At 36.8% G+C, this 26,089-nt stretch overlaps 1 protein-coding gene across 1 annotated transcript; it reads left to right on the forward strand.

Annotated features, from left to right (window-relative positions):
• Window positions 1-15,943: 15,943 nt before the first annotated feature.
• Window positions 15,944-24,343, forward strand: GCK72_000646 (uncharacterized protein; the record flags this gene model as incomplete). The annotated part of the gene is made up of 13 exons (XM_003109332.2): window positions 15,944-16,093; window positions 16,681-16,935; window positions 16,984-17,529; window positions 18,077-18,244; window positions 18,299-18,555; window positions 19,351-19,411; window positions 19,781-19,846; window positions 19,895-20,076; window positions 20,892-21,581; window positions 22,548-22,673; window positions 22,757-22,872; window positions 23,402-23,476; window positions 24,210-24,343. 13 exons carry the CDS (start codon window positions 15,944-15,946, stop codon window positions 24,341-24,343), a joined length of 2,826 nt encoding a protein of 941 aa, XP_003109380.2.
• Window positions 24,344-26,089: the final 1,746 nt, after the last annotated feature.

A 26,089-nucleotide genomic window follows, 5' to 3' on the forward strand; every position in this document is an offset into this window, starting at 1 on the left:
AAATTTTATAAACTGTCATTTCCACCTCAGCTTCACATAGCCTCCAACCAATTGGGGTTTGTTGAGCAGCGACTCAATTTTGATACGCAGTGAATTTCGAGTCACTGTTCCAGTTTTTGCCGTTCCCCGTCCCCCACTCAACTCCTCATCATTCAATTATTTGCTTATTTACTCCACGTCATTTTTGAACTCTTCTTCCATTGTCTTTTCGTTTATATGTTTTAATTATTTCTTTCTCTCCTTCCCATCTTGCTCTTCCACCAAATTGTGTCACACATTTGGGTAAACATTCGGGAATAGAAAAAGGAGAGAAAGAGAGAGCAAGAAATAATAGGAAGAAGAGGAGAAGACAATGGGGCTAATGATGATGAACATGTTATTGCATATTCATGTTTCATTCCATCCTAGCTACCGTATGGGGGGGGGAACCAAATAAATTTTGGGCCTTATTGTTGTGAGAGTTATAGAATCTGAGGAGTGGGAATGATAAAAATAAGTCGTAGAACAAACTTTGAAGTTTTAATTTTTTGAGTTCTGAAAACGATCCAATATGTTTTGTGTTGTGTTGCAAACCATCATCTTCTAAACTACGTCACGGTGTCAATTTTTGTCCCATAACTTCCAATTTCAATTTTTCGTATTGTCTGAACTTAGATCTACATTTTTGTAATTGATAACTTCTCTGCACCAAATCATCCTATAGAGTTATTGTTCCCTGAAATATTGCCATCATCTGAAGGTCGTCGTCTCATAAAAGTTTCAATAATTGACCAGGAAACAGAAGTAATGAAGTCTCAGAGTATAGTCTCAAACATTGTTTGAAATCTAGAATAGGGGAATAAGAAGAATCAGATTTTGATAGAATGATGAAAACGAGGGGATTCTGAATCCACGTTCAAATTTCTCTCAAAATCGAGGATCTTGAAGATTAGATTCGTAAAATTTAGGAGATTACGATGATATGTATGTATGTAAGCGTTCAGTTGGAGAAGCCTATTGAAATGTTCACCCAGTTCTGAGCCAGGAATTGCTTAGTTTTTTTCTCAATTTTGACCGTGTGCAACTTTTGAAAATGAAATCATACTCATCACTGCACTTAACATTTTTGCTGAATGAAGCTCCTTTTCAAAGTCTAAGTTTCAAGCTACCGTAACGGCAAGATGAGTTAGGCAGTCGGACAATGAAAAGCGTGGACATCCGGTCAAATCTACCAACTACTACAAATTTTCAGTTCCAATGCCATACCGTTTTATTTACTTCATCATCATCTATATCTCGTTATCCTCCCCTTCCCCTCTTTATCCTCATTTTTCTTTCATCCGTAAATCTCTCAAGTACATACTTCATGCAACCAGTAGTAGTATCCTTGTCAAACACTGCTTAAGACACTACTACCGTTTCTCTTTTCTTCCTTCCATCTCGTTTCGTTTTCTGTTTCTTTCCTCAAAAAAAAACAGTATGTTGACTGGCATCGGACGGAAAGACAAGATTCTCATTTTCTGTGTATTGCTCCGAAATTTTGGAAAAACGGAGGAGGAGGCGGAAGAGTGTTGCCGCAAGAACTTGAAAGAGGAGAGAGACAACTTTCCGTTGGCTAATTAGTCGGAAACAACAAAAAAAGAGAAGAAAGGATTTCTTCCGCTCCTTTTGACTATTCTTGAGTTAAAAATAGAAAATAAATCAGATGTTTAGCAATGTTGCAGTTTCCTTATTCTTTCTTGTTTCCTGGAGCTTTTTGGGTTTTTCGAAACATTTAGGTGCTCCAAATTCGCATCGAAATTTTATTGAAACTTCTGAAAACTTCTATCACGATTCAAGATTTACAACCGCGCTCTACCGAAATCCGTCTAACAAGTTTTTTTTGCGTTTTTTTTCATTTCCACTCAATTTCCTTTCATGTTTGAGTTGTCGAGTTCTTTGAAAATTTCGAAAAATTAGTAAAATTTAAATTCTCAAGACGGCCATGGAAACTGCCAATTAACAGTGTCACGGTGGTCAAAAACATGTCTATGCAAATGCGCTCCATTGCTAAATTCTTGAAGTTTCTTGATTTTAAGCTTTTTCTAAGTTTTTGACAGTTTTTGAATCGGTAAGTCTAAACCAAAATTGTAACTCCTCGACAGTTCATAACACTGCTTCAAAAAATTGTTAGATTTCGCTGGAGCGTAAATTCAAATCGAACAGTAAATTCAAATGAATCATTTTAGGGGATGAACCTTAACAATGGAGCATGTTTGCATCACATCTCAACTTTACAACTGCGTTATTAGCACAGCACGCTTCTTACAACCGCGCTCTATCGAAACCGAAGAAAATTGTATGCGAAATAGAGAGACTCGGAGAAAAAGAGACATTTCTTAAGGGCATTGCCGTGGAGCGCAGTTATAGGAGCTCTGGCGAGCTGATAACTCAATCTGCTAAATTTAGACAGGAGTGTCTGTCTATTAGAGATAAGACAGAACTTTTGAATTCGTCCGAGTTCCCAGCATCCCGGAAGACGTTTCCATTTTTCAAGAGTATTTCGATGGAGCGCAACTGTACCGAGCTAATAAAGCGAGATCCCATTTTTTTGTTCGACAGAGCGCAGTTACAAACTCTGATCTAGAATCAAAAACCTACAATAGTCCCCCGTCCCGTTTCCCAAACCTATTTCAACCTTATTCATCATTTCTTTCTATTCAATTTGAATACTGTACCTCCCTATTCATCGAAGCTTATAAGCCTCCTCAAAAAGTTGGTCTCCCGTCCCCAACCTCTCCAACTGACTCACAATAAACCACACATATTGAATGGCGGTAATACCCAACAGAGGTATTATGAATAAATTGTACATTTATACATTTATATATCTGTACGCATCGGTCCGAAACGAACCGAGAGAGGAAGGGGGAATGCAACAACAACACACACTTCAAACATATTCTCGATATATCTCTCTCTTTCAGAGAGAGTACTGTTTCAAGGTCTTCTAGTTTTTGTCTCAGTCTTCCGTGGATTGTTTGTCAACATGTGTTGTCCTTTTCTCAGTTCCCATATCATCTCACCGGCACGCAATTCTCGCAAATCCGTCTAATATCCCCTCCGAAGCCCGGTTTCTTTTCCCTTCTTGTCAGTACTATACGTACGTTCAAACAAATGAGAAAGGAGAAGAAATCACAAATCTCTCTTTATCAATCCTCTAATATTTGTCGAGCTCATGGTCAAGAGAAATTCCGTTTTTCGATTCAGGTTTATTTCTTTTTTCTTTCCCTTTTTTCTAATTGAACGATTAGGCTTCCTGGAGTGTCTCTTTTCAAGTGTTTATCAGGGACATCTTTTTAAGATTTACTACAATTCTCGGGAATCTTTGAACTTTAATAGTCAAATTCTACGAAATACTCGTTTTTGTTCTGTTTTTTTCAAAGCTTCACAGTTTTGTGACTGGTGTGAAAATCGACATTATATGTATGTTAGTTGTAATTCTGTAACTGATTATCATGTTTTCCAAACCTCTGAAAACTATCTGAAATTATAGATTCCGTGAAATTTAAAAAATGAAAACTTGAATTTTTTCAAACATTTTTCCTTCAAGTCTTCTGACTTTTCTTTACTGAAATTATATTTTCGCAAAGCAAGTTGTTTTGAAAAACATCATATTGAATTCTTAGAAACAGTGAACTTTCTGAAAATTTTAGAACATCTGACAACATTCTGAAAACCAGGAAAAATCCAATAAATTTAGCTTTCGAAAACATTTTTAGTCTGGATCTACTTTGAGACATCGTCTTGATGCTCCAGATTGTCCAAATTAAAACGAAATCTAGATATTCAAATTCCAAAAGTCTAGATCTTCATTTTTGTAGTTCACAACTTTTTCGTGCGGACTCTTCCAGAAAAGTTATACCGTACTTTTTCTAAACTTGACCGTTGGCAGCTACTCAGTTTTGTCGATCGTCGCTGGTTTTCAGATCGAAAACATTGACTTCAGAACGTTTTCCTTCAGGGAGATCGGAACTAGAAATGTTATTTTCTTGAAAAATATTCGTGATTTATGTAATCAGGAACGTTCCAATTTGAAGCAAGTTGAAGCAACATGCTGGGGCGAAATACTCAACTACTGAAAATTATTTTTTATAAAGAGTGTATGTGCACGATGAGGCCATAGTTGCCAATGCAGACACGCTCTATTGACAAGAGTGGTATATTTTTACGTCACGGCGAATATTCGAACTTATATGCATACTATACCGGCTATATAAATTCGAATGTTCACCGTGACTCAAAAAATGTACCATTCTTGTCAATAGAGCGCAGCTGCATTGGAAGCCCTGGCCTCATCGTTCATATGCTCAATGTTTCTTCTTTCAAATTCTAGAAATTTCAAAAACATAGAGGCAATCTGAAATCCCCCTAAAATGTCCGAACGCAACATGAAAAGTAACACTCAACTGTGAATCTCCCCTCCAAAAACAAACCCTGTCCATTCATTTTCTACACGTTATCTTGATTTTTCATTCGTCTCCGTTCAGATTCAATCCGATAACTTTGAAAAAAAAAGAAAACTGACGGGAGAAAGTCACTTTCTTTTTCACATAATTTATTATGATTTTAAAGTGAAAACGATCTCTTCTTCTTCTTCTTCCTTCTCTTCTGATTTGCTAAAATTCGAAAATGAGTACAGATATCAGATTTCTTGTGTATCAGAGACTCTATTTTCAAGTGTATTTTGTTTTCTTTGAGAAAAAAAGAAACATTCAATTAAATCAAAGTGTCCGGGAGGAGGAAACCTTCCAAGTTCTAGAGGTCCCTTGAGAAAAGACAACAACTTTCATTCGTTTTATACGTTCTTCTTGAAACAAAAGGAATAGATTTTTCGAACATTTTTTGAGCATTTGAATGATTTGTTTCGTTTTTTTATACGAAGACTAAACAGTTTAGAGCATGCAATTTTTCTATTATTTTGAAAATTTGGGGAGTAGTGTCAGTCAAATAATATTTTTTGGAGGAAAAAACGAATTCTCAAGAATAAAACCGAAAAAATTAAACTGATACGAATCAGAACCATCTAGTTCAGGTCTAATGACTTTCAAATAACATTTAACCATATTTTAGTCGGTTTTGATTAGTATCAGTTCTACATATACTATTAATTTTTGATTAGTATCAGTTCTACATATACTATTAATTTTTGATTAGTATCAGTTCTACATATACTATTAATTTTGATTCGAGTTCGCACTTCAATATTTGGAAATTATTATTTGTAACATTCCCAAATGTCTTCAAATAAGGAAATCATGGTTCTATGGTGTCATCTGAAATTTCAGTTCAAAAATTCTTAATTCAACTAAAGTACTAAGGAGTCGGGCACATTTCATTGAACACGGGATGTGTTTTTTACCAAAAAAAAATTCTGAAATTTCTGAAAATTTTGTTTCAAAAGTTTGGGTAGATCGTAAACCTCATTTATGAAACTTCGCAGCAAATTTCTGATTTCAAAATGAGTTCAATTTTTCAATCAACTTCAGATGCTGCTCAAAACTTTCAAAACTTTCAAAAAACCAAAAGATGCTATGCTCCAAGACATAACCCAATATTCCAAAATTACGCAGGAGTGCCTGTCTATTAGAGATAATACGAAACTTTTGAATTCGTCATACAGTACCCCCTGCTCCCAGTATCCAAGACGCTTTCAATTAAAAATATTTAATTTAATTTATTGACTAAAAAAAAAAATCAAAACTATACACTAGAGACCTGATCAAGCCCCTCACGAGGCGACAGACCAGGTAGGGGGGGGGGGGGGGGGAACAAAAAAAAAAAAAATTGAGAATCATAATGGCAAGATAGGATTGGGGGAAGGATTATAAAACCGAACTGTGAAAGTGGTGGTGGAAGAATTTCGAGAAGGATAAATTAAATTAAAGAATTTCGAGAAGGATAAATTAAATTAAAGAATTTCGAGTAGGATAAATTAAATTAAAAAAATATACTGGAGAACCCATCACTTCTGACCCATCTCCCCTTCCCCCATCCATCAATCCTCTCATATTTCAAAGAATTCCAATTAAGCTCATATCAAAAACATCTGTTCTTCTCTTCTACATTCTCCCCCATTATCCTCATTTCCCTGTTACAATTTACCTTCAAGGTATCTTCTTCTTCATATCCACAGATGTTATCTTCTTCTTCCCAACGGGTCAACTCTAATTCTCTCTGCTCTCTCCATCTCCCATTATCTCTCTATCCCAGTATACCCGTTCGTTTTGTTCCTCACAACTTGTTATCCGGATAGATTCTTGTCACTTTCACATATCTCTTATTCTTCTCTTTTTTCTAATTTCTTGTTTCACACTTTCCCAAGAAATGACTACTGTATCGAAAGTCGAGAAGGATGTGAAAGAAGTCTATAATTATATTCTCTCTTTCCCTTGTTACCATTTTTTTCTTTCCAAACCATTCCCCCTTGTTTTCTGTTTTCTGTCACTTTTCCAACGATACATACATAATTTATCAGAAGTATTGTGTGTTGGCGGGATGCAATAAAACATCCTCCCCCCTCAATTTTCCACTAGGTGTTCGTTTTATTGTTTTCCTCTGGTTTTCATTATAAAACCTCTGGAATTCACACAGGAAAAAGTCTGCATGAAAATTAAAATGGGGCGATCAGTCGTATTTCAAGACATTCTCCTCCCATTCAATGTTTTTGTTGTCTTCGAATTACCGATTGATTGTGACTCATCTTTCCCCCTCCATTGTTTTTTCTTTGATTTCTCAGACATTAAATGTGGGAGAAAGGGCTAGAGGTATTTGATTACCCGCCATTTCGTAATTTTATCATTTGTTTGTGGACAGGGTGATCAGATTTTTTACAAGAGTTCTGAAGGGGGCTGCCCCTAATCAGAACTGGTACGAATCAGAGCCGTCAACTCTAAATCTATCGGCTTTAATGTAACGTGAATCTGATTTGAAGCAGTTCTGATTCGGGAGATTCTGATTAGGTGCAGCATCCTTTTTAGAATGATTTCAATGTTTTGTTGGATTCAGGACTTGAACTTCACTAAAAACACAATTCGAGCCTGAAAGCCAATTGAAAAATTTCTCGTACTAAGCTATCCCCCTCCTCTTCAAAAACTCCCTCTGACAACACTTGCCTATCACCAATTGGTCCTTGCACTTCTCCCCTCCATCACTTATTTTTCTCCTCTCTTTTTCCTTCTGTTCCTCTCGTCTTCCGTTTTATCGAGAACGTCGTTTCTCTGCGTCTCTCCATCTTTCATTATCACTCTTATCTCAAATTGTTTCGGGGTCCTTCTTCTTCTTCTTTCCCCCGTCTTTTTCTATTCCTCATATAGAAAATACGGTTTCCGTTTTCTTCTACTATTCTTCTCCTTTTTTGTATTTCTTTCATTAAAAAGCACCCTTTTTTCCGGCCCCCCCTTTCTGTCTTATTGTTAGTTCTTTTTTCCGTTCTTATCAATTCTTTTTCTCATTTCAAAGAAACCAATTACTTCCCCCTCATCCCATTATTTTCTCATTTTTCGAGAGTACCGTTTCTCTTTTTTTCAATTCTTTTTTCGTTTGAGAATTTGGCCATCACATCATGGTAAATTAGTTCTCTTTTTGATGTTGAACCGAATCTCGAGTCTAAAGATAAGTTGTTCTTTTTTCCACTTTGGAATGTTCCACACGTGATTTGAAGAAGAAGAAGAAGAAGAAGAAACTGAGATGATTAAAAAGCTGAAGACGTGACGATTCTGAATCAATTTTCAATTTTTGTTAAATTTCATTTTGAGTCGATTTACACGAGTTTTTATCTAAAGTTTTTTCTTCTTCTGAAATTTTCAAGCAACTTCAAATCTAGATTATCAAGTTTTTTTTTCTGTTTCGATTGCGGTTTCAATGTTTCAATATTCCAAGTTACAAATAGGAATAGTTCTAAAACATGGATGTTCTGGAAATTTGTAGAATTCCTTATATTCTGAATGATTCTAATCCACTCCTTCGTTCCTGATACGATCCGAAGTCTGTAGCTCTTAAAAACAAGAGAACTACAGTAACCTGGCGCAGAGTTTTCTGGAATTCTTACTAGGTCTCGAAACCGGAAGTTTGGAAACCACGGTATTTTAGCACGAAATCTAAAAGAAGCTCTTGAAAATGAAGATTTCCACGCAAAATCGAACAGAAAATGTCTCATTTTTAGTGATTTTCGTCTCGTTTAGAATCGAAATTAGTTTCGAGACGTCCCGGATATCAATTCGCAACTAAACTTTCAAATTTTCTCTTCAACAAAATCATATTTTAAGTATAACACTATCAGTCAATAGGCTCCGCCCACTTTTCCTACTCTTGTCATACAAATTCTGAAATGAATCCTTGAAAAGCCCTAATCTTGTTTTCTTTACTCGACTTTATTCTTTTTTTCTCAAATTCCTGTAAACAATTCCCCGTGTCTTGGACCAATTCCAGAACTTTTCTTCTAGATAAAATTCCCTCATTTTTCATAAATTTCCATTTCCAAATCTTCATTTCTGAAAGCTATAGCTTCAGGCACCTGGTCACTTAACTTCTTCTTCCTCTCTCTCTTTTCCCGGAATAAAAATAAGTAAAAGTGGCTCGTAAATCTTTCGTCACAACCCGTCAGAGACTGCTCTCTCGGACACCAATTGAACACTAAATTGCGGTCAGGCAGAGAGGTATAAAGTTGAAGCATTTCATTTCGATTTCTATGTTCCAAAACTTTTCGTTTTCATTTCAAAATTCCCAATTCTTTGTGTAACTTTTCGTCTTTCCCACGGCCCCACCCCCGATTCTCGTTTCGTCCTACATACATAAATTCATCTATTTTTCAGACCACATCCATGACAGAAAATAGAGAAAAATGAACGACTGTAAGCGGTTCGAAGCAAACATTTTCAATAATGGAAAATGTAAAATTTGCTATAAATCGAAGCAGAGTCACTCTTCGGAGTCCATCGATAATTTTAAGGTTAGTTTCAGTTTTTCACTTTTTAATTGATTGATCGGTGGTTGAGAAAATGCAAAAGTTAGGTCATCTCTGCAACTTCGCTCTATGGGAACCTCCTTAGGTTTCGGTAGAGCGCATTTGCAAGATCTTTGTTCGGCTAGTACAAATCTTGTAGCTGTATTAGCACGACACGCTTGTTACAACCGCGCTCTACCGAAACCGAAGAAAATCGTGGACGAAATTGAGAGACTCAGAGAAAAAAAGACATGTTTCATGGGCATTTCGGTGGAGCACAGTTGCAAGAACTGTGCCGAGCTAATAAGTGAAAAAATCGTAAAAATTTGAAAATCTGAGTGGTGGCCGAACTTTTGCACTATCGGCCCCCCGACCACTCATACAGTAACCCTGTATTTCGTTTTCACTGTCTGGCGCGCCCTCGGCGCGTCATCTTCATAGATTCTGAAGCCAAGTTTCAATGTTTTCACCTATTATTACAACATGATTTCCGCAAATGCGCTCCACCGAACACTGTTTCCGGTAGACCGCCCTTGTTGACTCTTAGTACTGTTTTTTGTAGGTCATCCACAAACACAAACACAAACACATATAAATACATATATATTTGTTGATTTGAAAAGCAATACAACTTGTAAAAAAGGAGTGAAAAGTCTCCGTCTGTCCGACAGTATAAAGGACGTACAAACACTTCTTGTTTTCTCTAATTCTCTCATCTCTCATCGTCTCTAATTGATAACATAATTTTTGCATTCGAAGGACAAAAGAAATGGAAAAAAAGAGGAGAAGATATCAGTTACTTACCAGTTGGTTTTTCTTCTTCTACATTTCCTTTTTTCATTCAATTCTGGCCAGAATTCTCGGAAGAAATTCGATAAGTTTTGATTCTATTTTTGAAACTTTTCTGTGGAATGACGTTTCTGAAAAAATTGAAAAAGAATGCTTTTCGGTTTTTTTATTGAAATAAAATTGGTGGACAGGGAACAGTTAGTTTTATCTGCAAAAACAGCAGACAGTCAATATTCAATGGCGCCTAAATGGTAAAAAATATGTTTTGGAAAAAGCAGAAATTTCGAAAAAGCATTTTTAAAACGTTGTTTCTTTTTTGAAAAACATGACGGTTTTTGTGAACTCAACTCACCTAAATCCGGTCAAAATTTACTCAGTTTTCTCTGCGTCTCTCCATCACCCTCGCTATTTTCTCAAGTTTCAGTAGAGCGCGTTTGAAACAATAATGTCATTATAATATATTCCAAAAAACGTTTTTCCAAAATTCCCAACAAAATTTAGAATTCCGTATAAAGTGTCTGATAAATAATTCATTTGAAAAAAATGTGTGTTTTTCAAGTCAGTGAACTCAAATTTCAACTCGCTTCACCACATTTTGGCGCTTCTTTTCAAAGCTACAGTAAAATTATCGAGATTACAGTAGTTCAAAAATCAGAATAATTATTCTAATTTTTGGCTTGATAACTGAATTTTAAATATTTTGTTGTAAAAACTAGAAAAAAAAGTTAAATGTTGTTTTTTTTTAATCCACACCTGAAAATTAAGCCTGAAAATTGAAAATTTAGGATTCCGGGTTCTACATGAATGTGTGAATTTCTGAATCTTCACGAAATTCCAGATGGTTAGAACTTCTAGGGAGTCTATAGAGAATCCTTTTTAACTCTCAAAATTTTTCATTTCTGGAAAAATTCAAACTACTAGCTCGGCACAGTTCTTACAACCGCGCTCTACTGAAACCGTAAAAATAGTGTGCGAAATTGAGAGACTCAGAGATTGTTCTCAAAAACTTCCAAATTATAGTTTCCGAAAAAAAAAGTCTAAATTATAGATGGCTAGAACTTCTTGGAAGCCTAGAAGAATCCTTTTCTCAAAAATTTTAAATTCTATTAGCTTGGCACACTTCTTACAACTGCGCTCCACCGAAATTCCCTTGAAAAATGTCTCTTTTTCTCTGCGTCTCTCATTTTCGCACACGATCTTCTTCGGGTTCGGTAGAGCGCAGTTGTAAGAAGCGTGCCGTGCTAATAGAAAAATTCAAACTACCTAATTTTTTCTGCAATTCTCCCCAAAAAAGTCATAAAACGAAATCAAAACAAATACCTAAACGTATCGAATATCTGTCTGTAATTTGTATGGTTTAGTTCTAGAACCAATCGGTTCCACTTGAATCTATCCTTCTTCCTCTTCCTCTTCTTCCTTCTTTTCGTTTCGCATCAATTCCCCTCACACCTCGGCCCATTTCCTCTTTCCTCCCATATGTTTTTTGTTTCCAAAAAGAAGACGTTCGTTCTTCTTCTTTTTCTTCGCTCCTACGAGCAATTATTCCCCATTTCTCTCTCTAACTCTGCGTCTCTCCATCTCACACACTATCTCTTCAATTCATAAAACTGCGCACTTTTCGGGATGGACATTCAGCCCCAGAAAGCATTGATTCTTCTCCTTTTTCTTCTCCATTTCTTCCCTTTTCATCCTTGTTTATTTATTCAGCAGTCATACTCTTTTACCCTCCCATTTCTCTTATTTTTCCCTTTTTCAGAAACCACTTTTTGACTAGTCCATGACCCGGATTAATTAGTTCCAATTTCGAACACTTCAATTCATTTTCCGCTAGTCTTTTTTTTCGGTTCTTCACATGAAAAGTCGTCTCGCGTTCTTGACATTTCGAGAGGTGTTACAATTAACATTCAATGATATATTTCTCAGATTTTTCCATTTTTCTAAATTTTCTAGTTTGTAATGTGCACTCTATTGATAAATCTGACATTTTCTATTAGCAAAACTCAGTTTTTACAACCTCGCTCTACCAAAATTGTGAAAAATAGCGAGAGAAATGAAGAAACGCAGAGATAAATCTGCTTTTTTTTTAAAGAATTCCGGTGGAGCGCAGTTGTAAGCACCATGATGCACTAATATCATTTGAAAATACAAAACAAGAAGCGTCAAAGGCGCGCCAGATTGAAGGCAGGATGGTCTGGAACACTCAAGACTGTAAAAGTTTTCCCATTTTCTCAATAAAAACAAAACTATTTGTTCTGATGAGGTGGTCATAAAACTTGTCAAAAATATTGACCAACTTTTATTTTTCTATTTTTTTCACACTTTTCGAACAACTAGGTTTCAAGACGGAAACTTCATTTCTTTTAGTTTTTTTCTCAATATTTTGAAATGTTCAGGTGTTGAAATCGCGCTCCACTGTAATATATTTAAGTGTTTTCTGCATCTTCTCAAAAATTTGTGTCCGTAGAGCGTGATTACAACAATCGAGCAGAAAAGTTATCTTACAACCTCGCTCTTCCGAAATCAGCCAAAGATGTTTCGCAGAGAAAAAAACTGAAGTCAATTTCGGTAGAGCGTGGTTGCAAAATCTTAGCTGAATTAGTAAAAACTCAAATTTTTTGGATTTCAACTTTGAATATTAGCAAGGCGGGCTTCTTACAACCGCGCTTCACCGAAATACCATTGAAAAATGGCGTCTGAAAACTCTCGTAAAAATGGTTCTTTTTTTCTATGCGCCTCTCGATCTCTCACGATCCTTTCTAAAGTTTCGGTAGAGCGCACTTTCTTCAATTCCGGCCAGCAAACTAATGTGTGCTCAATGCCTGCCATTTGACCCCCTCGCTCCCAACATATTCATGAAATTCAAAACTCCTCTTCCTCTCGAAACATATTCATAATGCACCATTGACCATCCAATATTGTCTCCACATATTTTAATCCCGTCTTCTTCTTCTTCTTCTTTTCGACTTCTTCCATTTATTTCTGATGTCCTCCTCTTTGATCTAATCACGCTTCTTCTTCTCCTTCTTATCATTTGATTACATCCCCTCCCCCTCCGCCGTCATCATAAATATTTGGCACGTATCCAAGAATAGTTTCGAACGTCTTCTTCTTCTTCTTCTTCTGAATCTCTTCTCGAAGATATCGTGTTCACTTTCTCATTTCCAAATGACCTGATTTCCTCCCTCTTCTCTTGTTTTCGACATCTCTTCTAATTTCTCTTTTTATTCAACACACACACTCTCTATTTTCGGTCGTTCTCTTCTTCTTCTTATTTGGTAGATCTAGGTAATGACACTGCGAAGAAGAAGAAGATTCTTTTACTTCACACCTTTTCTGGTTTCACACTTTTCACTGCTTCCCAGGAATTCCGCTTCTTTAGAATCCGTTGATTTTAAATGTTTAAACGTGAAAATTCAGAAAATTCATTGAAAATTTAGAATGAAGTTAAAGCTGAATTTCAGTTTTTTGTTCCATTTCACATTTAAAATTGTTTTTTATGGCTAAATACACCACCATCTTTTCATTGTTTTTTACAACTTCGCTCTACCAAAATCTTTCTGAAAACTGTTTTTTCTCTGCGTCTCTGCATTTCCCACTTATTAGCACGGCACAGTTCTCACAACCGTGCTCTACCGAATCCGAAGAAAATAGTGTGCAAAATCGAGAGACTCAGAGAAAAAGAGGCATTTCTCAACGGCATTTCGACAGAGCGCAGTTGTAAGAACTGTGTCGAGCTAATACAACTTCGCTCTACCGACATTCTTCTGAAAGTTGTTTTTTCTCTGCGTCTCTGCATTTCCCACTTATTTCTTCTTGATTGCGGTGGAGCGCCGTTGCTAAAACCATGCTCTGAATATACATCTTGTTTAGAAAAGCTTAATAACTCATGGCCTCTACTTTTACTTTTTTGAAAATCCAACCGCGCTCTATTTCAAATCAGTTTTTTATCAGTTTTGGTAACTTTTCTAAAATACCTATTAATGCTAAGCGATTCTCACACCCCTCGCTCTACCGATATCCTCTTGAATCTCTTTTTTCTCTGCGTCTCTCCAAATTCCACGCTATTTTTCTGTCAGTTTCAGTAGAGCGCACTTGCTCCTGATAATAACTACCGTAAAAACTGTATTAGAGCGACACCTTTAATAGAACGACACCTCTAATAGAACGACACCCATCTATACTCAGAATTCATGAATATGATTATCCCAGTGTATTTTATTGGTTCTGATTAGAAGCAGCGTGAATAGTAACCTCTAGATCAACGAATAGAACTTTCAAAAAAGTTTTTCCGTTCAATTTTAATGAGTCTCTGAAACCACAAAATTTTTCTGAGAGGCGGTTGAAAAATAGAGCGACATGTCGCTCTAATATAGTTTTTACGGTATTAGCTCGGAACAGTTCTCACAACTGCTCTCCACCGAAATGCCCTTGAAAAATGTCTCTTTTTCTCTGAGTCTCTCAATTTCGCACACCATTTTTTTGGCTTTGGTAGAGCGCGGTTGTAAGAAGCGTCCTGGATTCCTAGTTTTTCAAATTTCCGATGTTCCAAACTTCAGAAACTATTTCTTGCTTATCCAATTATTATGCAACCCCTTTTCTCTATTACAAACCAGTTACCATTTATCTCCCTCCATACCGGAAGACTCCCCTCCCTTTCCAGTTTCTGACCATCACCTCCAGTTGTGTTTTCCTTTTGCGGTAAACATGAAAAACGAATCTTCCGCAAGAAGGAGAAGAAGAAGAAGAATACAACAAAAAAAAACAAAAGAAACTAATCCTATTCCATTCTGTCAGAAAAAAAAAGAGAATTTCGAATCGACTGTCCATTCAAATGGACACACAGTTTCTATTTCTCTTCATCTCTTTCCCTTTTTCAAATATTTGTTTATATTTGTTCATCTTTCTCTCCCCTTTTCCCAATGAATTCTTCCATTTCGTCATAAGAAATTGTTTGTTTTGACTTTGGGGGAAAACATGCAAAATAGGTGAGAAGAGAGAGAGACAGTTTTCATGCGTTTTTAATATTCTGGTACTAGTTTTTTGGGAAAAAGAGAATAGTTTTTTTGGGGAGAGAGTACTGGTTTAGTTTTCACAGTTTCTGTTCTTTTTTATGAAAATGATTCTTCATCGTTATGACTTTCGAACTTTATTTTGAAATTTTGAAATCGTAAGTTCAAACTTTCCAATTTTAAAAGATTTTATAATGCTGATTTTCTTCTGATCCAAATATCATACGATTCAGTTAGAAATGTTCTACTTTGACAACTCCCCAAGGTATCAGGAATAATTGTTTCATTGTAAAACATTTAAATACATAATTAACAAAATCAGATCTCCTTTTTTATATTTGATAACTTTTTGTCATAAAAATCTTTCTAAAAAGTTACAGAATAACAGCAATTTAATTTGTTCTCATTGTGTACTGGAATCGGATATTTTTGAATCATCTTCCATTGTTTTTCTTCCTGAAACATTAGAAATAGGCGTGGTTTCGTGCTTTTTGTTTATGATTATCTTACAATTTCGAAATTTAGAATTTGCGATTTATCATCAGTGTTGTCATGTCGTTTTGGACAGCGTAGCTTCTGAATTTCAGAGAAGTCATCACAGTTTCTAAATCTAAATTCGTTCATCTATATTAGTTTCATTTCTCTAAATATTCTCCAAATTCAATTTATTTCTGTTTTGAATGACCTCAGTTTGAGCTTCAGTATAGAATGCTTAAATTAGTTGTATCGTTTTGATTTGTTAGTGATTTATAAATATGTTTATGTAGATCACATCTAGATTTTTATTTAAAATGTCTTGCCAACTCATTTCCTTCAGATTCTGTAGGTATAGAATCCTGCAAACTATATACATCTTCAATTAATCTTCTTCTTCTTCCCCTCTCTTTTTTATTGTAGCTATTCCATCATAATAATAATAATCTTTGTACAGAAAAGAGGCGCCAACGCATATATCCGTATAATAACAGTTTCGTCCTCCAATCCAATCCTTCTCCCTCTCTTTTGATATATAATAAAACGATGAACGAATTGGACACGAAAACTAGTTCCTCTCCATCTCTCTTCCTCTCTCTTTTTGGCTTCTCATCCCTTCGGATGATTCCCGAAAACACTTGCGACAACATATTGACCAATACATTATAATCTATTCTTTTCTCAATTAACTATATCTCTTTTATTCCAGATGAATCGAAAAGTGACGGCATGCGGATTTCTGTATGTTGCTCCACCGGGTCTCGACTTTTCACAGCAGAGTCATTCGGCGAAAAGATGGCAGAGAAGATGGTTCACACTGTTTGATTCCGGAGATTTGACCTATGCAATTGATAATAGTGTAAGTCTGAAATTAGATTGATTGAGTATTAAAAATGTGGGTCAAAAATTGGAAGAGTTTTGCAAAAAGGGGGACTTTCTTTCAGTGCGAAGATGTCAAAATTAATAAGTTTGTCTTGAAATTGTGGTTTAATGTAAAGTACAAATATAGTACTCTATTTTTGTATTAGATCAGCAGCGGAGAAAAAACTCGGCGTCTCTCCAAGAGACTCTCTCGTTTGTGATTTTTTTGAATGTTGACATTTCAAATCTTGTTTATTGTGATACCGTGTGTAAATGCGCTCTGTTGAAATTGAATGTATAAAATTAAGTTGTTTTTGGATTATTTTTGAATTTGCTAAACCAAATTTGTCAATAGAGCGCAGTGGTCACTCCCAGACCCCGTGAGTTCTACAACTGGCCGAGACGGAAAATGACTGTATTAACGAGACTCAGAAGAAAATAGAGATTATTTAGCTCTATTAGCACGGCACGCTTCTTACAACCGCGCTTTACCGAAATGCTCTGATTTCGGTAGAGCGCGGTTGGGAGACACGTGTAAATAGCTTTGAAGTCTTTGCAACTTTTATAAATCTTTTCCATTTGCAGATGGACACCCTCCCCCAACTCAGCATCGACATGTCCCTCTGCTACCGTGTCTCTGAAGCAAATGCAATCACAAACAACGCCCATTCAATTCTTTTGGCATTCAAGAAAACTCGAGAGGATCAGCCATCAATCATCTACATAAAAGCAGACACAACCGAAGAAATTCGCTGGTGGCAGAATGGGTTGAGCAAGTACGCGAACTCTCAGAATGAGACGATTCGACCGCCAAGGAGAGGCATTGATGAGTTGCCGATTGTGAGTTTTTTGTTTTAGTAATTTTAGTTTTAAATTAAACATTTTCAGAGCGAGGACACCATGAAAGATATCCCGTCTTGTGCTTCATCGCGTTGCTCATCTCCAGTTGAAAGATTGGAAGTTGATCGAATGATTGAAGGAAAAGAGTTGAGAGGATCAGTTCGAAGTGTGAAGCAAAGAAGTCTTCGAGACGAGAAGAAAGATCCAGATGACCCGATTCCACCGAATCTTCCAGCAACTTCAAATGTTGTCATAAATGTCCCAGTGAATTCGTGTTCACCCTCATCAAGAGACGAGCCAACAAGTACAACAACCTCCCCAACAACTCCAACTATTTCCACAACTCCGACTCAAAAACCTATTAATATTGACATATCGAATGTACATACTCTCCGGAAGGGATGGTTGATGTTGAGAGGGAAATCGGATAATGATTGGTGTAAACACTGGGTTGTGTTGGCTGGATTACAGTTGAAATTATATAAAGATGTGTGGGCCGAGGATTCGACGGAGCCACTTCTTACGGTGGATTTGTCGCAGTGTGAGAATGTGTATCCATCTGCAAGTGCAAGGAATTATGGAATTGAGATTAAGGTAAGCCACTGCGCTCTATTGATATGGGAGAGACTGGTTTCAGTAGAGCGCGTTTGCAAAAGTGTGTTTCTAGAGCCGTTAAAATAGAACTTTAATTATTTCTCTGAAATTTTAACATGTGCAGCAATGAGTTTTCCCCGTTTCTAAATCTTACCAACGTTTTTGTTATTTTTGGTTGAGAAAATCTACAAACGCGCTCTACCGAAATCTGTCTGACAAATGTGAAATTAGAGGGGAGACGCAGAGAAGCGAGATGCCCTCCTCTTTTTGCACACTCTCTCGTCTTAACAAGTAACAGTTTCTGAAGACGTGTATCTCAAAATTGTGAGGAATTATCAAAAAGTTGTCAACTGTAAAAATGTAGAGGTAGTTTTGATCTACAAAATGTCCTAAAATTCAAACACGTGGAATAACAAGCTTTGGTGTTACAATCTATCAAAGTTGACCAATTTTTTAAAATTCGCTTGCAAAACTGCGTCTTGTAAGTAACGCGAGGGACTAGTTTTTGAGTTTTCTAGGCGACTTATCTCTTAATTTTCATTTTCAGTGCCGCCGTGCCCGCTACGTCCTCTCCGCAATGACACCTGGAATCCGTGACTCTTGGGTCTCCGCCCTCCAACAAAACCGTCATCATCCATCACCAACGTTCACTGAAACATTCTCGAATGACGCGAATAGTTTGGCTGATAGCTCGGATATTTTGGGACTTCCAGTGGTGAGTATATCTTTGTTTTATTGTTAGACAAATCCAACTTTTCTTGAATTCCAGAAAAAGAAGCATATTGCATACGTGGCTCCAGAATCGCATCACTCGAACTCAATGATGGATGAGCATAGTTCAACAGAATTGGAGGAGGAAGAGCACAATATGAATACGGCTAGAAGAAGAAGAAGTCGTCGGATGGGAAGTCGGACATCAGAAAGTGCAGATCCACGTGGAAGAGGACGGGGAGAGAGTTTGTCTCCGTCGGTTAGGAGAAGTCCAGTGGCGAGAGTTAAAGAGAGAAGAGGAGATATGAGACAGAGGTGAGATGATGATCAGTTTGGAGAGAGTTTTGAATTTGAAAATAAACAAGATACATTAGCTTGGCATAGTTTATGCAATTGCGCACCACCGAAATTCCCTTGAAAAACGTCTATTTTTCTCTGAGTCTCTCAATTTCGCACACAATTTTCTTCGGTTTCGGTAGAGCGCAGTTGTTAGAAGCGTGCCGTGCTAATAAAACACTTGGAAATGATGTTTTCAGACCCCTATGGCCTAACTTTGGTTTTCTAGGCCATGATCCAAAAAACTAGTCCACCATTCCATTCGATTTTGATACGGAAACTGTTATTAAGAGTTCAAATGCTAACTCAAAATCTTTCTAAAAACTGTATGACCAAAAAAATTCTGGATCTCCAAAATTTCAGATTTTCAGCTCATTTCTGTTACAAAAACTCTTTTTTTTAAAACTATTTTCAATGATTCAGGACCTGAAAATAACACAGTTTTCATCGCTTTTTTTTTTGAAAAAGCTATTTTCAGAGAAATTGCTCAAAATTCAATTTTTCAAGCTTATTTTCGCTCCAAATACACAATTGTTGACTATTTTCGGTAGAAAATCTTACTGTTTCACTCTGAAACTGTAAGTTTTTCGATTTCCGGCTCATTCCCGCTTCAAAAACTCAATTTGTCTATTTCTAGCTTAAAATCTTAGGAATTTAGGCTAAGATTTGAAAATCTCTTTTTGGATTTTCTGGATATTTTCATACCAGGCTCTACCGTATACCTATCGTATGCATACTGTATACCTACAGTAATCCCATCTTCAAAATTTTCAGACACGCCTCCAACTCGTCCGCCGCATCCCACCAGGAGAAGCCAGGTCGTGATGAGATTCAGGTAAATTTTCAAGTTTTCACATGATTTTTTTTCTTTTCTCGCCAAAATCTTCGTCTTAAACAATAGCTAAAGTCTCATCTGCTCTCACAGATGCTCTCCTCTTTTTTTTTCGAAGTTTTCGTTTCACACGTGTTTCGCATTCTTCCCGTCGTCGTCGTATTCGTTTCTTTCGCCTTCGTTTTACCCAATTGTCATCATCATTGTTTCGACGGGAAAACGACGGAAAGAAGAAGCAAAATCTTTATTTTCCCAAGACCCTTCTAGTACTAAATATTCTCGAAAATAATGAAAAGGAATCCACGTCAACACGACGAGGCATTCGATCGAGTCATTCGAAATCTCGAGCTCATCAGTAATCAACCGTTACAGAGACATCTGAGAACTGCAAGCAGGATTTCCAGTGACGAAACGAGACTGAGATCTTTGGAGCAACAGGTAAAGAAGAATAACTGAAATCTGATGGAACATATTGTTGTATTGTAGGTTGAGAACTTGCGGACTCAATTGGACGAAGCAAAGGGTGATTCGACGAGAAGAAAGAGAGATGCGGTGAATCAGGAAATCAAGGAATTGAGAATTACATTGAAGTCGTCGGAGGATGAATTGCAGAGATATCGGAAGGAAGTGGATACGTTGAGAAGGCAAATCAGTCAGAATACGCAGACGTATGTTTTTGAGAACTTTTGAAAATTCAGAAAGGAGATTCCCTCATGAGAAAGAAAACGGATCACTAAATAGGCTCAGACAAAAAGAGGCGGAGTCTCAGTATTTTTTACAATAGGAATTACAGAAATCCATATTTTTCGAAAATGTCGAAGAATCGACATCGGGATGGTTTGAAACCTTACCTTTTCCACATTAAAACTGAAAGAAATATTTCAAAAATGAAGCTGTTTTCGAGATCCACGTAAAATCGAACTTTATTTTTTAAGAATTTTTTAACGTGTAGTGTCGAAATGTCTGATTTAAAACGTCCAAGAGCCTAGTATTGAAAACGGGACGTTTACAAACTGGATGTTTGAGAACCAGACATTTGGTAACTTTGTCATGTAAAACTAGACGTTTTGAAACCATGACAAATGTCAAGTTTCAAAAAATCTGGTTTCGAAACGTCCGGTTACGAAACGTCCCAGAGTCAATGAGCCTCATAGAATATCTGACCATTTCGTAGCGTAGCCGGCCGATTCATAACTTTACGAATCTGTTAAACCAACACCGACTAGAACCATCAATTTTGTGTTCCGGGGCGTTTTGAAACCATGATATTCTAACACTAAGTGTTAGAAAATATACTGAAAAAGAAGCATTTTGGAGAACCGCATTTCTTGTTTAATGTCAAAATGTCTGGTTTCGAAACATCTCGTAGACAGCAGACCTTTTCTAAAGTTGAGCATTTCTTATCAAGACAATTATGATCCCTCTGAATTCTAGAAAAACGTTTAAATTTCAACATTTTGTTCTAATTTCCCCAACCTTTCAGTGTAACCCTGCAACGAGCTATTCTCTCAACTCTGCGTACCCAATTATCCGCTCTCTCCTCACTCCTTCGCTCGAGTCTCTTTCTTGGAGCAGTCGATCTTTTCGACGCTTTGGATAGTATTCTCGACAGAATCTCAGTTGATTTGAATCTGGAACAGACTGAAGATGTACTCCGTCAAACGACAGAACTATTCGAGAAAGTTGCATCAGCAGTTACTATTCCATATCTCTCGGATTCATGGACAATGACAGAACAGGAAAAAGAGCCGAGGGAGAAGACGCCTGATGAGGAAATCGAGGAGACAATTCGAGAGATTCGGCGGAATCATACGTCTGAAGTAGATTCTATCAAGTCACAATGTGAACAGAGGCTGGCTGTTCTGAAAGAGAGAGCTGAACGGGAGGAGGGAAGACGAAAGAAATTACAGGAGCAACTGGTGATGGCGACAACGAGAAGCGACGAATCGATCAGTTCTGTGAAGACTTCGTTCTCTCAGATGTTGGCAGAGCAACGGAAAACTTTCGATGAGGAGTTGGAAGTGGTGAAGAAGGAGCATGAAGAGAGGTTGATGGAGGAGAAACATGCGACTCGGCTGGCATTGGAAGCGGTTAGAAGAGCTCACGAAGAGGAGTTGAAGAATATTTCAGAGAAGCCGAAGAATGGAGAAGGAAGTAATATTGGACGGCAGAGGTTAGTCATTTTTTGGTTTTTTTCTTTGTCTAGGATACTGTATTTAGTTTGAGGTTGTCTAACAGCGTCTATAGGTTTGCGATTCTTGTAGATTTCTTGTCAAACCTTTTTCTACATTTTTGTAGTTGACACATTTTTTTAAAAATCTTCTGAAAAAAGATAAAAACGACAAGTTACCCATTTTTTACCGAAATTCCCTTATTTTTCTTTGACGTCTCATATCTTTTTTCGCAGAAATTGTATAAAAAAGTTGTCAACTACAAAAATAAAGATCTAGATTTGCTCTATACAATATCAAAAAGTTGGAATTTGTAGAGTTGTTTATAACACCCGTTATAGTCTTCCAAAGTTAGTAATTTTCACGGAATTACCAAATTTTGAAAACAAACTTTTTCCAGTCTTTGCGACTCTGTAGTTCCAGAAGTTTAGAGTTTCTGGGAGCTTAAAATGTGATTTTTTTAAAACTCATTGTGTTTGATATTTGACTGCGAGAGAGCGCAGACAGTCAGAGTGTCTAACTGTCTGTGCGCACGCACTCTCTCTCTCTCTTTCTTTCTTGATACCCAATTTCAAACTGCTATATCTCGATAGCTATAGTAGCTTCTAAAAAGTTGTCAACTAAGGAAATGTAGAAAAAATTATTGGCTACAATTTGTTAGTTGACAACTTTTTATTAGCAGTTGTAGTTTTTGAGATATTACGTTTCAAAAAACCCAGTAAAAAGACAAACTTGTGCATCTCACGCCACATTTTTGGAATTACTGAATCTCAATAGTTGTAACAGCTACTAAAAAGTTGTCAACTAAGAAAATATAGAAAAAGTTATTGGCTACATTTTGTTAGTTGGCAACTTTTTTACAGCTGTTCTAGTTATTGAGATATTACGTTTTTACAAGTGCAAGGTAGATGTCTTCCAATTGATCTTGGAATACAGTAATCCTACTGTAACTAACATAATTTTTCCAGTGAAATCTTCGACGAAATGCGAGAAGAACTCATCAACGTATGTGCTCTCTACTCTGCAAAATGTCTGGAAAACTCTCAATTAGACGAGCAATTAGCGAATCTGATAAGTGAAAAGGAGGCCAGTGTGTGAGTTTTTTCTCTTTTCTTGAATTTTTCTCCTCTTCTTCTAACTCTTTCTTGCTTTTAATGCTTTTTTGGCTTTTTTTCAGAGAACTATCGATTGAAAATGACAAATTACGATCGGAAATCGACAAAAAATCGAAAGAAATCAGTGATTTGCAACGGAAAATGAACAATTACGAGAAGTTGAGCCAGTCGAGGACAGGTAAATTTTATTTTTCAAACCTTTTAATATTGTAAATTCACCACAAAATTTCCCTTCCAAAAATTCAGTTGACTTCTCTCTTATTTTCTCTCATTTTTCACACCGATATTCCAGGTTCATGTAGTAGTATTTCGATGCCACGGTGAGTTGACTCAATCTTAAAATAACTGAAAATCAGCGGGCTCTTTCTCTTTCTCTTTGCATCTTCCTGATTTTTCTATTTTTTCTTTTTTCTTTTCCCGCATGTCTCAATTTATTTAACTCTTCCTTTACCCTCAACTCTCTCTTTCCCTTGTCGTTGTTGTTTCCATGGAAAGTGCGCTCCACTGGACGGTGTCCGGTGGAGCGCACTTGCATCGTTAAGTGATTTGTAACAATAGCTAGCTTATTTATGGGTGGCTTTCTTTTAAAATGCTTTTTTTCCTTTTTGACTCCTTTGTGATGCTGTGAATGTAGTTATGGATAGTTATTCAACCAACCCAACCCATATTTTTTACTTGGTTTTTTTCTGAAATTGAGATATTTTCAGACCCCGAAGTGTTAGCCGGTACGACAGTCTCGCGCGCTCGTCGAGAAAAACAGAAGAAACGAAATCGTCGTCATGGTGAGTTCTCGTTTGTCAGCAAGTGCGCTCTAGCGTACAAAAAAAAGATTCCGGTTTAGCGCGTATGCAACTACGGGCGGAGCCAGAAATTATCAATCGAGCACATTTGCAACATATCCTCGGTAAACTCGTTCAACTTTCTGCAGCTAGTTAAAGGTTCTGACGACTTTCTGCAGCATCTCTGGCAACTCTCTGTTGATGGTTTACATACTGTCGCCAGAGATGCTGCAGAAAGTTGAACGAGTATACCGAGTCTGTCTACTTTTAGGGCTAGCGTCTCCGCCCGCTTTTTGCAGCTGTGGAAAAAGTGGGCGGAGCATTGAAAAAGCGCGCTCCACAGAAATTTTTTGAATTGATAAAATATGGATTTTTCGAGAATTAGAGTTGTATTCTATCAAAATACCAGATTTTATCACAATGTAGTTTTCTGAGAGCTTAGAAAACTGTAAATTGTAAAATTACTTGAAAAATAAGCCACGCCCTTTATTTGTTGCTAACGCGCTTCCTCGCAATACACTATTAGCTCGGCACAGTTCTCACAACTGCGCTCCACCGAAATACTCTTGAAAAATGTCTCTTTTTCTCTTAGTCTCTCAATTTTGCACACAATTTTCATTAGTTTCGGTAGAGCGTGGTTTTAAGAAGCGTGCCGTGCTAATATAATGCAAAAAATGGAGGTACCGGAAGTTATCAATAGAGCGCATCTTCATTTCATCCAACTTCAAATTTGCAGACGTGCGTTTCCACAGTAACCCAATTGAAGTTCCCCAACATCTCATCGAAGACGCTCGTCGTTCTCTCGACGTTCCAGTCTCGGAACGCCGTAAATTCTTCGAACATATTGCAGAGTACAGTACTCCTTTCTAGATTTTCCCCCCTCGATTAGTTTTATATCATTTATCCCTTTTGATTCATTGATTCAACTCCTCCGATCAAATCGTGTCTTCTGTTGTAGTCACTCCCATTTTTCAATATTTTCTAACTTTTCCCCTCTCCGGCTAACCATAATTTATCTGTGATAATTCGTGTATATTCTTTTTTCTAGACATTATTTTTGTTCATTTTTGTGGTGCTCATATATGAAACGATCGAGTACAATCATGATGTATTTTTTGATAAAATATGTTTCCTTTGTTTTCAGTGAAATGTGGGAATACTGTAGTTGGAGGTATCTGTGAAAAAAAGTTCCTGTAAAGAAGAGTTCACCTATTTCGGCTTTACAAGAATCTTAGTTTCTTTCAATCTGATGTTCTAATTTTCCGAAAGTCTGTATGGGTTACACGAGAATACTAGAAAAATAATGGAAAAACGGGAATAAAATATAGAAATTCGCTACACTCAAAATAAGGCGATGGTCGGAAGAGTTATTGGAGAGCGACCGATTTATATCCTAGTTCGATGCGTTTATCAATTGGTTTCATCTCATTCTCTGGTAATAAATCACACTGTTCTAATACTCAATCTGTCGGAATCGTTCTGTTTGGTGATCTAGATTACCTCTCCTCTTTGAAACTCTTTCTTTAATAGGACTACACAAAATTCAGATATCTTATGAATGTCTGAAAAGATTATAGTGTTTTGCTCCTCTATTGCCCATATGATTCAGAAATAGAGCGCGTTTGCATTGGTTGGCATCAAACTAATCAACAACTAAAAATATCCCATTAGGTGAGCATTTCTAAATTTTTGTGAACAATTTTCCGAGATTCAGATGTCAGTCCAATTTACTGCTTGTTTGAAAATGTCCCTCTTCTTCTGACAGTTTATTATATTCCTGTTTTCCCAGAATACACTCCTTGCTCAAGGAATTTTAGGCGAGGTTTCGGCGCCTTGCCGGCATTTTGCCTCTATTTTCGGCAAATTGCCCTCACTTTGGGCAGGATGCCCACTGGGCAAGGGTTGGGCAAGAGTTGGGCAAGGATGTGGTGAAAGAAGTGGGAGTGTGCGTGAGGATGGAGCAGGGCAAGATGCCCATTTGTAGGGCAATTTGCCAACTTTATAAACGTGTCCTCTACTGCACTCTTTTTTTTTTTTTTTTTTTGAATTGGCTAGAACAGTTACATATCTTTTTTGCAGAATCACTGATAAACAAAACATTGTTGTCGACTTCTCGGGTGGATTAGATTTCGAGAGAGATGATGGATTACTGTCAACTATTAGAATCAGACCACCTTCCTTATTTCAATTTGTTGTGTGGCACAAATAAATAGAACTAATCAAAATCTACATGTTATTTAATCATTTTTCAAATGTTTTCATCTAATTCGCTTGTAATAAAGCATGATGTGTTGTGGTTCTTATGTATCCTGTCTTTCCTGTTCTAATGGAGTTCCATTTTATAAAAAATCTGTAGAGTTGAATTCGAGTGTTCAAAAAGTTATTCAAAAAATGACTGCACCTCAAAATTATAGACATTTTTTGAACAAGCTCCGCCCACTCCAAATTGGCACGCATGTCCATAGGCTATTTAAGAAGAGTGACCGATTTGTTCAATAAACATATAGAATAACATCTTCATCTCTCGATGAGGATGTAATTCTTCTAATACTGTGATATACACAAGTCCGTACAAGCCCCAATCATAAGTATTATAACAGCTGAAACCATGATTGT

Source organism: Caenorhabditis remanei, chromosome I (genome assembly GCF_010183535.1).
Source record: "Caenorhabditis remanei strain PX506 chromosome I, whole genome shotgun sequence".
NCBI lineage: Eukaryota > Metazoa > Nematoda > Chromadorea > Rhabditida > Rhabditidae > Caenorhabditis > Caenorhabditis remanei.